Here is a 17368-nt window from a genome sequence, read left to right as displayed (position 1 = left end):
CAACCAAACTTTATGTTGTCATTGTTGATACCCGGTCCATTTGCTCCAGGAAATAATATTGATATATATTTAAAACCTCTCATAGCGGAATTAAAGGAATTGTGGGATGTTGGAGTGAATACATACGATGCATCAAGAAAAGAAAACTTTCAACTTCGTGCAGCACTTTTATGGACCATTAGTGACTTTCTAGGTTATGCAATCCTCTCTGGAAGGAGCACTAAAGGAAAACTTGCATGTCCTGTACGTCATAAATACACATGTTCACAGCATCTACAAAATTGGGGAAAATATTGCAATATTGGCCATCGGAGGTACTTGGAAATGAATCATCCATTTCGCAAAGATGCTAAATCTTTCAATGGGTCTGTAGAGTATGGAAAACCACCGGGAAGGTTAATAGGGCCTGAAATTTTAGGTGAGTTAGCTGGTTATAGTATTAGACTTGGGAAAAAAGTTAGCGACAATCCAGAATTGCCATTTAATTGGAAAAAAATTAAGTATTTTCTTTGATTTGCCCTATTGGAAAGACAATATGATACGTCATAATCTTGACGTTATGCACATTGAGAAGAACATTTGTGAGAGCATTGTGGCTACATTACTGAATCTGGGAAAAACCAAAGATAATAAAAAATCATGTCTTGACCTTCATGATATGGGTATAAGATCAGAATTGCATCCGATTGAGAAGGAAAATAGTAGGAGTGTTCTGCCTCCAGCTTGCTTTACATTGAAAAAGAAGGAAAAGGAGATATTTTGCAAAGTTTTGAAAGGGATAAAAGTTCCAGATGGATATGCAGCTAATATTTCTATATGTGTTAAAGTAAAGCCACCAAAAATTTTTGGATTAAAAAGTCATGATTATCATAATTTGATGCAACAACTTCTCCCAATAGCTTTACGAAGAACTTTATCAAAAGCAATTCGCTCTCCTTTGATCAAATTGAGCAGGTATTTTTGCAAGTTATGCTCCAAAGTTTTGGATCCGGCAGATTTAGTTCATTTGGAAAAAGAGATTGGCATCATACTTTGTCAATTGGAAAGGATTTTTCCACCACCCTTTTTTAATGTGATGGTACATCTAGCCGTTCATTTGGTTAGCGAAGTAAAAATAGCAGGGCCTGTTCATTATCGGTGGATCCATTTTTGATAAGAAAAATAAATGGTTTGAGAAAGATGTATTTTTTGATTCAATTTGTGATTGGAAAATGAATTGTTATTTAAAAGAAAAATGGGTCTAAATGGGGGTTTGAGAATGCGACGATTTGACCCAAAATTATAGTTTAAAAAGGGTTTTTGAAATAAATAATAAAAATAAATAAAATAAAAAAATCGGAGTCGCCACTTGGTAATGAGTTAAGGTGTACCAAGTCACCTAAAAATGAATTTTTAAAGAAAAATAGGAAAAAATATTAAGAAACCCCTTTTAAACGACTCCTAGTCCACGTAAACCAACGAAAAAGGTTCGGGAGTCACATTTGACGAAGGGGAAGGCAAGGATAAAAATCCAAGGCACCCCTTCGACCTAGCCAAGGCTAGTTGCGTGATTTAATCAAAGATTTTCTTGTTTTAACCAAAGAATTTATTACATTTGGATGTACTATATGAATGCAAACCCTAGACCTAAGGGTATTGGGAGAAATTTCTCTTCAAGGGTTGAATGGTGCCAATCACATTAATTGTGAAGCCCAATAATGACCCTTTGGAGAGGTCACGAATAATGCGAGTGGGATGCAAATGAATGAAATGCATGTATGCAATGTGAGGACATGAGTTTGAAAAAGTAATAAAAACAATAAATATGTAAATGAAAATGTGCACGTGAGTGGGCAAGGTACGGTATGTGAAATGATAATATGAAGTGCATGTGTGCAAGGGATGATAAAAGTGTTCGTGTGCAAGTGAAAAAACATAAAGGTGCACGTGTGCAAAATGGGAGGAAAAATGAAAGTGTGATGAGGGTATAAAATGGTAGAGTGGATTTGAAAATGCATGAGCCTAGGGAATTCATGCATATTGGGTACGGGGAGACCTAAATCGTGACTCAATTTGCCCTTTTATAGAGGGAATACAAGCGTGCTAAGGCTTAGAAAAAGCCACACTCGTCTATATTCCATATTTAAGGGGACCCTCAAGCAGATGAACCCTATAACTAGCATGAGATGCAAAAATCCTAAAGTGAGAGGGAAGGGATTAGAGGGGCATGCAAAATGATAAAACTAAAAAGAATGCATGACATGTAATGAACATGCAGACATGTACTAATGAGGGGAAATCCCTAAGGGTCTAGCATTGGACCAGCCCATTCTATGAATTCCGACTAGCGCTGGACTAGTGGAAACGTACATTCATCCATTCCATTCATCTACACTACGGAAAGCTAGTAAACATGTCAAACACTCATAAACACGTAGCACGTAGCACTTAACATGCTTGACTAGATGCAAAACCTAATAAAACAAGTAACACGTAACACATAGGCATGCAACCAAGCTAATGAAATTATTACATTCACTAACTAAAACAAAAGGGAAAGGGGAAAATGGACCAAATCGCTCGCCAAAGCCCTATTTATTACAAGCCAAGAGGTGTACACATACCCCATAAATGAAAGGAATGAAAGGAATTAAAGAAATGTAAAGAAAGCAAGGTAGACATGCAATTCACTCAGCACATTGGATCATATAGGAGAGATAAACAAAGATAAAAGAAATTATACCTTCCCCTAATGGTAAGCAAATGAAGGAAAATGGCTTCAAAACAATAAAGGGGTCAAGGCATCAATTTAAAAGTAAAGTATAAGCAAAAACACCAAAACCCACCTAATTGCGACTTGAATGAGCTCAAAAAATGCTTAAAGACCAAGAAAACGGAATAACCCGTTCAATTTCCAAATATAGCATCTACTAAAGACCCAACACAAGCATTACTCAAACATTCAAGTCCAAATAAATCGTTTAAGCACTTCAAAGATTCCAAAAAATAAAGAAAAAGAGCCAAACAATGATTGAAGTTGCAATGATTTTAGGACTTAATTACAAGATACTAAAACATGCTTGGGCTATTGTGGCACAAAGAGAAACTTAGAGGGATCAAATTAATTGAATTCTTCAATTTGCTTGGGCCATGGTAAGATAAGGAGAGACTTAGGGGGCCAAAGTGTAAAGAAAAAGCCAAGGAATGGTTCAATTTGCACTTTTAGAAACCAATTACAACCATCAACAACCACTCAAGTCTAATTAACACATTTTGAGAAATTCACAAGCTCAAAAGCAAGGAAGGGGGCCAAGTCATGACTCAAATTGCAATTATTTTAGAACTCAATTGTAAGCTACTAGAACATAGTTGGGCCTTAGTAATATGCGGAGGAACATGGGGGACTGATTTGCAATTTTTTTTTTGAAACTTTTTACATGCCAAATTCATGCAACAAAGAAAACAACGTAAACAAGTTTCTGCAATAAACTTTCGGCAGCTTCCTCTTGTAAACTTCATGCCAGATTTTAAACAAACTAACTAACTAACACCAACTCTCAAACACCCTTGACAACTGAACATTTTTGTTAACTCAATCCCTTCATAAACAACCAACCCTTAAAATGAAATGAAAGATCAAATGATGAACCATATTGCGGCAGAAAATAGAACTTGCTGGAAATTTTATTTCCCAAAAACGCAGGTTCCCATCCAAATGCCTAATTTTGATCTAAACTTTGTTCCCCAGATACCAAAATGGAAAACTAAGCAACCAAATATAAGAACTTCCGCATCTAAAAAGGCCAAAAACTTAACAGGATATCACGCCACATTCTGAAAGAACAACATGTTTCAAAATCTGCTACAACTAAAGGAGAAGTCTGCTGCAGCTTCATTTACAAATGGGCTCTAGACAGCCTTAAGTATAACCATTTCATTTGTCCAAACTCTGGATTAAGCAATCAAAACAAATAAAACTCACATCCAACAAGCAAAACATAGAAGGAAATTATATAAAACACTTATGGAGCTTTTAGGCAAGATGGAAAAAGATTGCTGTAATTTTATTGATTCACTTTGAGTTGAGCGCATATGATATAGCAAGGGTGAAATATCTTGAAGACTTTGCTGGACAACCTCAATAATAGCCTTTGGTATATAAAAATCCTCCAAACACACACTAAACCCCTCGGAATACAGATTTTCCATCAACAAGGGTGTCAAACAATTGAAGAATCTTAACACCTCCTTAGGACCTTTTTGTAAAGAAATGAGAACATGTTTGGGCTTTTGTGGAACATGGAGAAGCTTGAAGGATTAAATTGATTAATTTTTCCAATTTCTGGGTCATAGTACAACCAAAAGAAACTTGGGGGGTTAAAGTGTAATTTTCTGAAAAAATATTTTCATGCAAACTTTCATGCAATCACGAAAGAAAGAAGAAAAAGAAACCGCTGCAACACTTTGCTCTTTGAGCTTGCATCGGCCAAAACAGAAAATCTGCCCATAACTTCCTTTCAAAACAAACAACAAACAAAAAAACAAACAAAAAAAAAACAGGTTTCAAACACAAACTTGGGACTTCAGCACACCTTCTTTAACCAAACCTTTCACCTAAACACTTCTCAAAAAATTTCAAATAACAAACAGACTAAGTAATTTAAACACTAAGGATTTCAGCATGCCGAATGTAAAGCCTGCTGCATTTTGGTTTCCTAACTCAAATTTCCAATTTTAACACACGACTTTGATTAGATACCTTCAGCTCCAATGTCACAGCTTTAAGCTAAGCAACATGCAACATGATTTCAACATGCAAACAAAGCAAAACATAGAAAAGAAACTCATGCAAATGACTCAAAGAAGTTCATGCATTCTGCAAATTTTCCTTGTTCCTCGTGTGACAACTTATCAGATTTCATGTTCCACCGCAAGTTTAGCTATTCCAATCAAATCCAACTTGAATCAAAGAACAGAATTCCCTACGCATCCTCCTAACGTACACTGACCAGGATTTAACATTAAGAGAATGACCTGAACTATCCATATCAGCCACCAAAACAAAAATGAGTGAAACAGAGGAAGACACCAGCAAAGAGAAAGAAAACCCCTGAAACTTTGATAAAAACCATTTCAACTCTTGCCCACTAACCAATAAACGCAACCCAGAGACAACGAACCCACCCCAGAAATTAAACCACTCAAACTTTAGAACAACCAAACGATACATCTAGCAATGTTGCTGCAACAACAGATACTCTGTTGCAGCTCACTATTGTACCGCAAATTGCTGCTTCGAAATGCAGTCAGCAAAGGCATGAAGACATGATCAAACAAGACCAAAAGGAAAATCGAACCAGTCCAGAAATTTCAACAAAAGACCATCAAAAACTGAGCACTTCGAACTAGCAAACGGAACCCAAACATCTAAACATTTGAACTGATTTGAATTGGTAACATAGGATAGTCTTAAACAGAATTTTCCTTCGGTTAAAACCTTGTATTTGGCACTTAAATCTCACATGCACAACTACTGAACTGATTAGCTAGCATTTCCAGTCCAAATTCAGTTCGGTTATTACCAAGAATTCGTCAATCAACCAGCAATTTGTTCAGCTTCCCTCGGATGAACTTGCATGCAAGCCGATTTTGTTTCATCTCTTCTTTTCTAGCTTAATCTGAGCTAACTAACTTCATGCAAGACCTAACCATCCAGTTCTTAGTTAGTTAATAACATTTAAAAGCTCAGATTACTCCAAGAAACAAGATTAACGCTGCATTATCCAAATCAGTTCTCGGTCAACTCATTTCTTTTGCAAAACAGATTTTCTCAGGTGGTAATTTCATCATTCAGTCGCACCATCCAACATGCAGACTCTTAATCTCTATCATCTACCATTAATTAGCTTAAATTTGGCTCAGAAATTACCTCTGTAACAACTCAGCTCACGCACAAAAAAAAATCTGAAAATTTTTTCTTCCTTCCTCTCGGCTTCACGCACCAGTTCGGTTCGCGAGTTGGTGTTGCAGCTGCGGTTGTTGAAGTGGGTGGATGATCGCAGTTGGTTGAGGGTGAAGGGTGCAGAAATGGGAGGAACTCACGCAGTGTCTTCCTTTCCGTTGCTCTAGCTCACGGTCTGGACAGAAAGGAGAAGAAGAAAGATTGCAGCTCGCTATTTTCTTTCCTCTCGCGGTGCTTACCAGGTAAGTCTCTCTCTCTCTTTTGGTTGTGGCTGGAAGGAACCAGAAATACTCCCCCACTCTCACTCTTCCTCACAGTTTCAAGCAGACAGCAGAAAAGAAGCCTCGCTCTCTGTTTTCTTCCTTTTTATTCCTCTCGGTCGGTATTACCTACGTAACTAATCACTCCAGCTCCTTATCAGTCGGTGGTGTCAATACCGAAGCTCTCCACTCAACTTCTACTTCTAAGGTTCACACAACATTCACGGCTTTAGTTAGTTTTTTTTCTTTTTCTTTTTTTTTCTTTTTCTTAACTTAATAATTTAACAAAAATAATAGTAAAACTAAATAATAATAAAAACAACAATTTTAATTACAAACACATCAAAATCAATCAAACTAAAAATAACAAAATTACCATTTTCGATCTTTTCTTTCATTTTCATCATTTTTCATCATTTTTTCCTTCTTTTCTTTTTTTTTCAAAATAAATTAACAAAAATAAACCAAAATGCCAAAAGATTAAATTTGAATGTATTTTTGTGAACAATTTTCTTTTTTTCTCTTTTTCCATGATTTTTCTACGTTAAAACTTAAGAATTAAAATAGAAACTAGAAACTAAAAAAAAAAAAAAAAAAAAAAAATAAAAGCAACCACGACAAATGAGAATAAAAAGTAAAAGAAATTACACCAAAAATTTGGTGTCTACAGTTTGCCCCTCTTTGTCTGAGTTTTGGAAAAACTTGAGACAAAGAAGTAGACACCAAATACCTACCTGCTTTATTCGGTGGCAAACGTCACGAACGGTGGACGTTTTAGAAATAAGGACTGACCCCTTTTGGCAAACTTTTTTTTTTTTTTTTTTTAAAAAAAAATGGAATTAACTTAGACAGGAGATTTAAAGTGGGATTGACCCGAACGGATTTTAAAGACGGGATTGGCCCAAACAGGAACTTAAAGCGGGACTGACCCGAACAGGAATTTAAAACGGGACTGACCCGGACAAGAATGTAAATGGGATAGACCTGAACAAGAATTTAAAACGGGACTGGCCCGAACAGGAATTTTAAAACGGGACTGGCCCGAACAGAAATTTAAAACGGGACTGACCCGAACATGGATTGAAAACGGGACTGACCCGAACAAGAATTTAAAACGGGACTGACCCGAACAAGGATTTAAAACGGGACTGGCCCGAACAAGAATTTAAAACGGGACTGACCCGAACAGGAATTTAAAACGGGACTGGCCCGAACAGGAATTTAAAACGGGACTGGCCCGAACAGGAATTTAAAACGGGACTGGCCCGAACAGGAATTTAAAACGGGACTGGCCCGAACAGGAATTTAAAACGGGACTGGCCCGAACAGGAATTTAACACGGGACTGGCCCGAACAAGAATTTAAAACGGGACTGGCCCGAACAAGAATTTAAAACGGGACTGGCCCGAACAAGAATTTAAAACGGGACTGCACTGGGGAAATTTAAACAATGAATTGAGTTTTTTTTTTTTTTTTTTTTTTTTTTTTTTTTTTTGAGAATAGTTCAACTTTTGTACCAAGAGGGAAATTTGGATTTCTGTGACTGAAACGATAGCTGATGCTGTTTCTTATGATCGAGTCTTGCAAATAACATCTATCCTTGTTTACTGGGAAGCTTTGTCTGACATCAGTTTAGGTGCCAAAAAGAGAGTGACTGCTTTTGTTTGTGAATGCAACATTCCTGCAAGAAAAGAAGAAATAATGGACTTGCCACCATTGTTTGATCCGGTTTGCCTTGAGAATCGTGTAAACATGAGTCTTGTGATGCTTTTATTTCGGCTTGGCGGCGTCTGCCTTAGTCGAACTTGAAACCTTTCAATTTCTGAGACTGATAAAATACGGATTTGCCACGTCACCCAATCCAGGTGGTAGCTTTGTTGTATGTTACTCCCTGTAGCTGATGATTGAATCCCTTATCTTTGCCCAAACCTTAGGGTTTATCATTTATTTGAATTTAATGGTAAAAGAATGATGCATGAAAATTAGTCATATAAAAATCAATGTATATGCAAGATGATTTCCTATGTCAGGCAAAGATAAACATGCAGAAGAATACAGACAACCATAGATAGTAGAAGGCAAATGAATTAAAGAAACCAGGAGATTTACATTTTGTAAAATGGTGTTTATACAGAAAATACAAGTTTAGCCAATGAATATCATATTCAAGACTTCGGATATTTTCGCTTCGGAATCCGATACTAGCAGAAGTTTCACAAATATGAGGAAAACCCTCAATGAACCGGGTCACCAGCTGTTCCTTCTCGAGCTTGACTGTTGTGAAAACCTACCTTGGCGCCCTTTCGGGTTTTCACCAAGGTTGCCCCCACCCTTTTATTTTTGCTTTTGTTGTTTTTCTTTTCTCTTTTCCTTTCCTTTTTTTTCTCTTTTTCTTTTTTTCTTTTTTTCTTTTTTTCTTCTTTTTCGCTTTTCTTTTTCTTTCGAGGTGCCCTTTCGGGTTTTCACCTAAAGAAGACTGAAATATCTCGACCATGATCGACTCAGAAACATGAATTAAAGATTTCTGGCATCAGTAAAATGTACTTCCCTTGTAAAATTAGGCGAAGACATTACGGACATCACCTGCCAGTTGATTAACAAATTTTCTAATAGAAATGCAGCAAGTGATGAAAGCCAGGACTTTAGGCTTTTGTAATGAGGTCAGGTGAGGTGTTTTTCAAAAAAAGTTAAAGCTTGAAAGCAGATTTGATACGAGGGGTGAAATAACTTAAAATTGCACTCTTCTGAAAATAACTCCAAAACTGAGGAAAATTTTGCCCCAGTTTGATCAGACTTTCCCTCTTTGCATTTTTTATTGTATTTTCCTCACTTTTTGCATTTTTCTTTGAAAACTAAATTTGCCCCAGTGTAGGGTTTTTTCTTTTTCTCTTTTTTTTTTTTTTTTTTCGAAACAAATTTGCCCCAGTGTGGGGTTTGCAATTCTCAAGGGTTATCAAACGAAAATTGTTAATTCTGATGGCTCAAAGGGGACAAGTAGAGATAAAATGTTTTTAGTGTAAAAGAAGATGGCCTGACTTGCATTTCGCCATTTGCATGAATTTCTAAAGAAAGTTTGCATGATCAAATGAAAAACTTTTTGCACATATCTGAGTTGATGGGTTGAGGGAAAACCCGTCCATCCATTTCCGCCAAAATAAGAGCTCCGCCAGGTAATACCTTTTGGACAACGAACGGCCCTTGCCAATTTGGAGCGAACTTGCCTTTAGCTTCATCTTGCATTGACAAAATTCGCTTCAGTACCTTATCACCTTCTTCAAATGCCCGCCGATGGACCTTTTTGTTGTAAGCTCGGGCCACACGTTTTTGATAGCATTGCCCATGACAGATAGCATTGAATCGCTTCTCATCTATCAAAGTCAATTGCTCATGGCGCTGCTTGATCCAATCGGCCTCCTCCAATTTAGCTTCCATGAAGATTCGTAGCGACGGAATTTCAACCTCAGCTGGTAATACAGCTTCCATCCCATACATGAGTGAATACGGCGTTGCCCCAGTTGATGTCCTGATAGAAGTCCGATACGCCATCAATGCATAAGGCAACTTTTCATGCCAATCGCGATGCTTTTCTGTCATTTTGCGGATAATTTTCTTCAAATTCTTATTTGCGGCTTCTACAGCTCCATTCATCTGAGGCCTATAAATGGCAGAATTGCGGTGTTTGATTTTGAATTGCTCACATAGTCCATCTACCATGTCATTGTTCAGATTCTTGGCATTGTCCGTGATAAGCGTTTCGGGTACTCCGAAGCGACAGATGATGTGATCTCTCAGGAAATTGGCCACTACCTTCTTCGTGACATGTTTGAATGACTCCGCTTCAACCCATTTGGTAAAGTACTCGATCGCCACCAATATAAATCGATGTCCATTTGAAGCGGGAGGATCGATTGTACCAATCACGTCCATACCCCACATTGAACAGGGCCATGGGGCGGTCATGCTATGCAGTTCAGTGGGTGGAGCGCGTATAATGTCACCGTGCATTTGGCATTTTATACATCTCCGGACAAAATCTATACAATCATGCTCCATAGTAAGCCAGAAGTATCCGGTTCTCATGATTTTCTTCGCTAGCAAATGGCCATTCATGTGAGGTCCACAAACGCCACTATGCACTTCTTTCATCATATATTGAGCTTCATCTTCATCAATGCACCTTAAAAGGTTCAAATCTGAGGTTCTTTTGTATAACACTTCTCCATTTAAGAAGAATTTGGAAGCCATTCTACGCAGAAAATTCTTGTCTTTTGTACCAGCATGCAGAGGGTAGGACCCAGTTTTAAGAAACTCCTTAAGATCACTATACCAAGGAACATTGTCAAAAGACTCATTTGCAACCCAGCAGTGGGCAGGCTTGTCTTGAAGTTGAACTTGGATTGGTTCGATCTTTAATTCATCTGGATACTGGATCATGGAAGCCAAGGTGGCCAAAGCATCAGCAAATGCGTTTCGGGCTCGAGGGAGATGTCTGAATTCCAAATTTTGAAATTGCTTGGCCAGAGTGAGCAGACTACAATGGTAGGGTAGAATTTTTGAATCTTTGGTTATCCACTGCTTCAAAGTTTGGTTCACGAGCAAATCTGAATCACTAAAAACTATCAACTCCTTGATTTCCATTTCCAAAGCCATTTTGAGACCAAAAATGCAAGCTTCATATTCAGCCATGTTATTCGTGCAAGCGAATTGCAATTTGGCAGCGGCAGGGTAATGCTTCCCTTCGGGTGACACCAAAACAGCTCCAATTCCAGCTCCGAGAGAATTCGAAGCTCCATCGAAGAAAAGCCTCCATTCAGGACTTTGTTCACTTATATCATCTGCAGCGCCTACAAATAGGACCCTCTCGTCAGGGAAATAAGTACGGAGTGGTTGATAATCATCATCCCTTGGATTTTCCGCCAAATGATCAGCTATAGCTTGCCCCTTGACCGCCTTTTGTGAGGTGAAAACAATATCGAATTCTGAGAGAATTATTTGCCATTTCGCCAAACGCCCAGTCAGCATCGGCTTCTCCAAAAGATACTTCAAAGGATCAGACCGGGAAATAAGATAAGTGGTATGGCTCAACAGATAGTGTCTCAACTTCTGGGCTGCCCAGGCCAATGCACAGCAGCTTTTCTCAATGAATGAATAATTAGCCTCGTACTGCGTGAACTTCTTGCTTAGATAGTAAATGGCTTGTTCTTTCCTTCCGGATTCATCGTGCTGACCTAGAACACACCCTACTGCTCCATCGAGTACAGATAAATACATAATCAAAGGTCGGCCCGGTTTGGGCGGCACTAAAACTGGTGGATGCAACAAATAATCTTTAATCTTGTCAAAAGCCTGTTGACACTCCTCATTCCAATACAACGGCACATTCTTTCTCAATAATTTGAACAACGGCTCGCATGTGGCAGTTAGTTGGCCGATGAACCTCCCAATGAAATTGATCTTCCCTAAGAAGCTTTTCACGTCCTTCTGAGTTTTCGGCACTGGCATATCTCGAATTGCTTTGATTTTCGCCGGATCTATTTCTATGCCCTTCTTGCTGACAATGAAACCCAACAGCTTACCCGCAGGTGCTCCGAAGGCGCATTTTGCAGGATTTAGCTTCAAATTGTACTTCCGTAGTCTCTCGAACAATTTCTTCAGATCAACCAAGTGGTCCTCTGCCCTTTTAGACTTGATTATAATGTCATCCACGTAGACCTCCATTTCTCGGTGGATCATATCATGAAATAGGGTTGTCATGGTCCTCTGATATGTTGCTCCGGCATTCTTTAAACCGAAAGGCATGACTCGGTAGCAAAAGGTACCCCAAGGGGTAATGAAAGCAGTCTTCTCCCTATCCTCCTCTGCCATTAAAATTTGGTGGTAGCCAGCAAAACAATCGCAAAAGGTTTCAATCTCATGTCCGGCCGTATTGTCTAAGAGAATGTGAATGTTTGGTAGAGGGAAGTCATCTTTAGGACTGGCTTTATTGAGGTCTCTATAGTCAATACAAACTCTTACCTCTCCACTCTTTTTTGGAACAGGGACAGGATTTGAAAGCCAAATTGGGTAATGGGAAACAATGATAATGTTGGTTTTGAGTTGTTTTTCAATTTGCTCTTTTATTTTGAGGCTTATATCTGGTTTGAATTTTCTGGGTTTTTGTTTTACGGGTGGAAAAGAAGGGTCCGTGGGTAACCTATGCACCACCACATCAGTTGAAATGCCAGTCATATCATCATAGGACCACGCAAATACATCCTGGAACATAGTCAAAAATTCAAACATCTCCTTTTTCTGCCTCTCGTTTAAATGAATACTAATTTGCACCTCCTTAACTTCATCCTCAGTGCCAATGTTAACCTTTTCTGTTTCTTCCAGGTTCGGTTTTGGTTTTTCCTCATATTGTTCAAGGTCCTTTGCAAAAGAATCGAATACCTCCTCATTATCACTCTCGCTTTGGAGTTCGGATTCACAGACCTCCAAGTCATGAGTGATATAGAGATTGCCGTTATTGAATTCCAGAATTGTGATATCCAAAGGGTCAAATAATTTTATTTTTGGCCATCTGAAAGAATTAACGAATGTGGGATAATAAGTAAATAAGCATACAACAAACAAATGAATCAAGCAATATGAATATAAACAATCGAATAAACAACACAACCATGACAAGAACAACTTGTGCATTTTCATAAAGATCTTTGATTGAAAGCAAATTGAAACGAAAACTTAACAATATTTACATGCACAAACGTTAGTTAAAAGGAAAATTGTCTTCATTGGCTATTTACAGATGCAAAGGTATTTTCATGAATTCACATGAATGATAAACCCCTTTTAGTTTACCGAAACTCCTTCCGAACGGGCAGGGACTCGGCTGTCCAATTGGGAATTGATCCTTCGGGGATGTCAGGAAATTCAGCTTCGCCTGGAACACTATCTTCAAATGTTGCCCCAACGAACAATTGAGCCAAACTTGCTTCAATTTCGTCGACTGGATTAACCTCTGATGTGATAACCTCTGTTGGTCGTGGAAAAGTATACCGCAGTGGTGGAATGTCAAAAACCCTTTGCCTGCCCTCTTTCTCTGCTTTCTTACGTTCCTTCATTTCTTTGATATCCTTAGCAGTTGGTCGGAACCCTAAGCCAAATGAATCTTTCTTCTCCATAATCTCCACTGGCTTCAAAACTCCTTGCAGATTTCGTCCTAGTCCCTTGTCAAATTCATAACCTCCTCGGATCATTTCCTTAGCCATCATAACACTGGCCTTTGGTAGAACTTGCTCCTCGTTTGTGATCCAACTTACAGAGACGATATCAGCCGTGCTATGGGGAGTCATGGTGACATTGCGGCTTCCATCCTCTTTTGTCCCAGAATCAGTGATTACAAGGCAATCCTCTTCGGCAAATATAGTGATCAGCTTGTCATTCACTACAAACTTTAGCAATTGATGCAATGAAGAAGGCACAGCCCCAGACTTGTGAATCCATGGCCTGCCAAGCAAAACGTTGTAAACACTAGAAAAATGCATGACTTGGCAGGTTATTTGAAACTGGGCGGGCCCCATTTCAACTACTAAATCAATTTCTCCTATTGGCTCTCTTTGCGCTCCATCAAAACCTCGGACTATGGTCCCTGAAGGCCTCAACTTGACGTCTTGCAATCCTAGCTTTTCCAAGGTGCTCCAGGGACATATATTAAGAGCAGATCCATTGTCAATTAATACCTTCGGCAGCATTTTTCCGTTGCACCTCACAACTATGTACAGGGCCTTGTTATGTCCAATGCCTTCCGACGGCAACTCCTCGTCGGAAAAAGTAATTTGCTTGGTGAAGAGTACATTCCCAACTACGTGTGAGAAATTATCAACTGAAATGTCTCTAGGAATTTGAGCTTTAGTCAGTACTTCGAGCAATGCATCCCTATGCACATCTGATGAAAAAAGTAGATCCAACATGGATATTTGAGCGGGCGACTTGCTAAGCTTCTCGATCACATTGTATTCGCTTCTTTGGAGCCTTTTAAGGAAATCTAAGGCTTCTCTCTCGGTAATTGTTGGTTTAGCGGGTGGCTCAGAGTTATTTGCTTGAATCGGAATGGTTGCTTCAAACGGGCTTGCAATTTTCCCCGATCTTGTGACCACTGATACTTCCTTCTTTGCAATTGACCTTTCCCCAATCTGCACGTCAGGTTCATCATAATTCCATGGTACTTGTTGCAGGCTCAGGACAGGCTCCTGCTTCGGGAATTCAATAACCACCGGCTCTAAAGACTCACTCTCAGCTGGCGTGAGATCCAAGATAAAGGGTTTCTCGTCCTCTTCAAATGGCAGTTCTATGACAAAAGGTTGGTCTGTGACCCCAAACACTTCAGCTTCCCTTGCCAATTCTTTGACTGGTTCCACATACTCCGTATCATCCAGAATAACCCCAATGGTATTGGCATGTTCCGGTAAAGGGTTCCTATTTACGTTCGGCCCTTGCGCCTCCCTTTTCCGGATTACAATCTCCCCGGCTTCAACCATATCTTGGATTTTATGCTTAAGCGCTTTGCAATCAAAGGTGGCATGTCCGGGGGCCCCAGAATGATAAGCACAGACAGCTTGTGGATTATACCACGCGGGCATGCCATAGGGATAGGTAGGAGGGGGTACCGTACCAATTTTCCCGGCGGCCTTTAACTGGTCATACAATTGGTCTAAAGGCCTACCTAAATTGGTAAATGTACGGCCAGGGGGTCGGTTGTAAGGTTCAGAAGGTTGAGGGTGGTTGTAAACAGGTCTATTTGGTGGAGGAAATCTTGGGTTATATGGAGGGTGAGGTCGGTTTTGGGGTGGATTTGGTTGGGAAATTTGAAAAGGGGCTGAAGGTGGGTTTGGATAGCTTGGGCGAGGTCGAGGGTGGTGGATGTTGGTAGTATATACAGGATGCGGATTTGAGTAGTAAGGGTAATGGGGTTGGTAGATTGGGCTGTGTTGGTATCGGGGTCTGGGTGAAGGGTTTTGGTTCCAAATAAATGTTGCATCCCCCTCTTTCTTTTTGAACGGCGGCTTCTTCACATTGCTTCCCTGCCCTTGTAAAGCATCCAACTGAGATTTCAGGGCAGAGACATTGACAATCTTCCCGGCTCTCACAAAGTCGTCAAACTCTTCCAATTTATTCACAATTGCAGCAAAAGAACAACCAGTCATACGGAAAATTTCTTCGAAATATGGAGGATCATGCGCCTTTATGAATGTGCGAATAATTTCATCCTCAGTCATCGGTGGCTCCACCTTCGCAGCTATCTTTCTCCATCTCTTGGCATATGTCTTATGATCTTCAGATGGTCGCCTTTTCGTTCCTTCCAGAGTAGTCCGAGTTGGCGCTAGCTCACAGTTATACTCATATTGTCTAATGAAGGCATTGGACAGATCGAGCCAGGTCTTCACTTCCTCCGGCTTTAGGTTGGAATACCAGTCAAGCGCATCCCCTTCTAAGCTTTCTGGAAATAATCTCAACGGCAAATTCTCGTCATCCACTGGCTTGCCCAACTTGTTAGCAAACAAGCGCAGGTGCGTTTTAGGGTTGCTTGTTCCATCATATTTGTTGAATTTAGGGGTCTTGAACCCCACTGGCAGTTGCACGCTCGGAAACAGGCACAAATCATCATAATCCAACACCCCTTGTTTGCTTAAACCTTGGCTTTTCCGGATAAATTCATCAAAACGATCCAAGCGTTTAAGTAACTTCATATTAATCTGGGCAGACGACTCTCCCATTTCTGGCTTATTTTGAAAAGTGTGCTCCGGCACCACGGGCTCCGCGGTGGTTTGATAAAAAGCTGGTGGGTTCTGATGCATGTTTGGGTCGCTTTGAGGCTGAAATCCTTGACCATAAGGAGGGTAGAAAGGAGGATTTTGAGTAAAAGCATATTGCGGGTTAAAAGTTCCCTCAAAGGTGGTTTGAAATGGAGGAATAACAAATGGTTCGGATTGTGGTTGTGTAGCGGGTACAGGCTCAGGTTGCACTCCGCTACTAACGAGCTCGTCAATCAACTTCTTCTGAGCGGCCATTTCTGACGCCATTTCCCCAAATTTTGTGAGTAACTCTGTCAACTGAACCCCAGGACTTGCAGCTTCCGGCTGGGTAGTGGCAACGGCCTTATCGGATGATTCTGGTTGAGTACTCATGTCTACACGATTCCTTTGGGCCTTACTTCGGGATCGCGTAATAATGGGGCTTTTCCGAAAAGCTATTTTGAAATTTACCTGAAATGAAGAAAGAACTCCCTTAGATAAACCAATGATTACTGAATTTCTGCAATTTATTCAAAAAGAGAAAGAAAAAGAAAAAGGCATGAGTTAGTAATTATTCGAAAAATTCGGATGCATGTCCTATGGGGGGGCCCTTTTTGTGCCAAGGGTAGGCCTAGCATGATGCAATACTTTCGGAATGAGACCCATTAATCAAACCTGTTATTTGACAAACACTTTGTGAGAAGGGATTCATTGCAAAAACCAAATACATCTGTTTACATCATATTGCGAAGGCGATTTTGTACAAGATCACCAAAGTTCCTAAGCCTATCTAGTACAGAGTCTTTACTCTCTCTAGTATATGGCATCTGGACACGTTCGGCTTGATCATATAATTCCCCACATTTCCGCTTCATCTCTTGGCGCCTTTCTCGCTCCTTCTCATATAACCTCTTGTTTTCTTCTGCCTTTCCTTTGTGCACTTCGATGGATTTCTTCAACTGTACCACCTCCATGTCCTGGGCTTTAATGATGGCTCTCAGCTTCTCAATTTCCTCATACGGCTCATGTTGCAACCCTTGCGTGGTGGAATCTTTCAACCAATCCTCGTATGGTGCGGTCATTACCCCCTTCTGTTTGAGCTCCGGAAGATAACGAATGCTTCTATCGTCGGATATTGTTCTCCAAGATTCAGTGATTTGACTCTTCATAGGGATCTCTTTTGGGCATACCCCCTGATCAAAGAAAATGGTGACTTCACTAAACTCGGAAATCGGTGGCGGCCCCTGAATGCGACCTAGTTGTCTGAGAAATCTTTTCGGGGTATATGAGATGATTCCTTGAGTTCCCAGCAAGAGAACACGTTTGGATTCCTTAGTGCGAAGTATCGGCTCAAAGCAGTCCGTCCAATCTAATACCCACCTAATGTTGAA

At 39.9% G+C, this 17368-nt stretch overlaps 1 protein-coding gene across 1 annotated transcript; it reads right to left on the bottom strand.

Moving 5' to 3' along the window:
* Positions 1-543: 543 nt before the first annotated feature.
* Positions 544-14825, bottom strand: LOC140007261 (uncharacterized). Its single transcript, XM_072049967.1, has 2 exons — positions 13162-14825; positions 544-610 (listed from the first exon to the last, which is right to left on the bottom strand). Exons 1-2 carry the CDS (start codon positions 14823-14825, stop codon positions 544-546), a joined length of 1731 nt encoding a protein of 576 aa, XP_071906068.1.
* Positions 14826-17368: the final 2543 nt, after the last annotated feature.

Source organism: Coffea arabica, chromosome 5c (assembly GCF_036785885.1).
Source record: "Coffea arabica cultivar ET-39 chromosome 5c, Coffea Arabica ET-39 HiFi, whole genome shotgun sequence".
In the NCBI taxonomy this organism is placed as follows: domain Eukaryota; kingdom Viridiplantae; phylum Streptophyta; class Magnoliopsida; order Gentianales; family Rubiaceae; genus Coffea; species Coffea arabica.
Note: the sequence above shows the minus strand (reverse complement) of the source record. Positions and strands in the feature narration are given on the sequence as shown.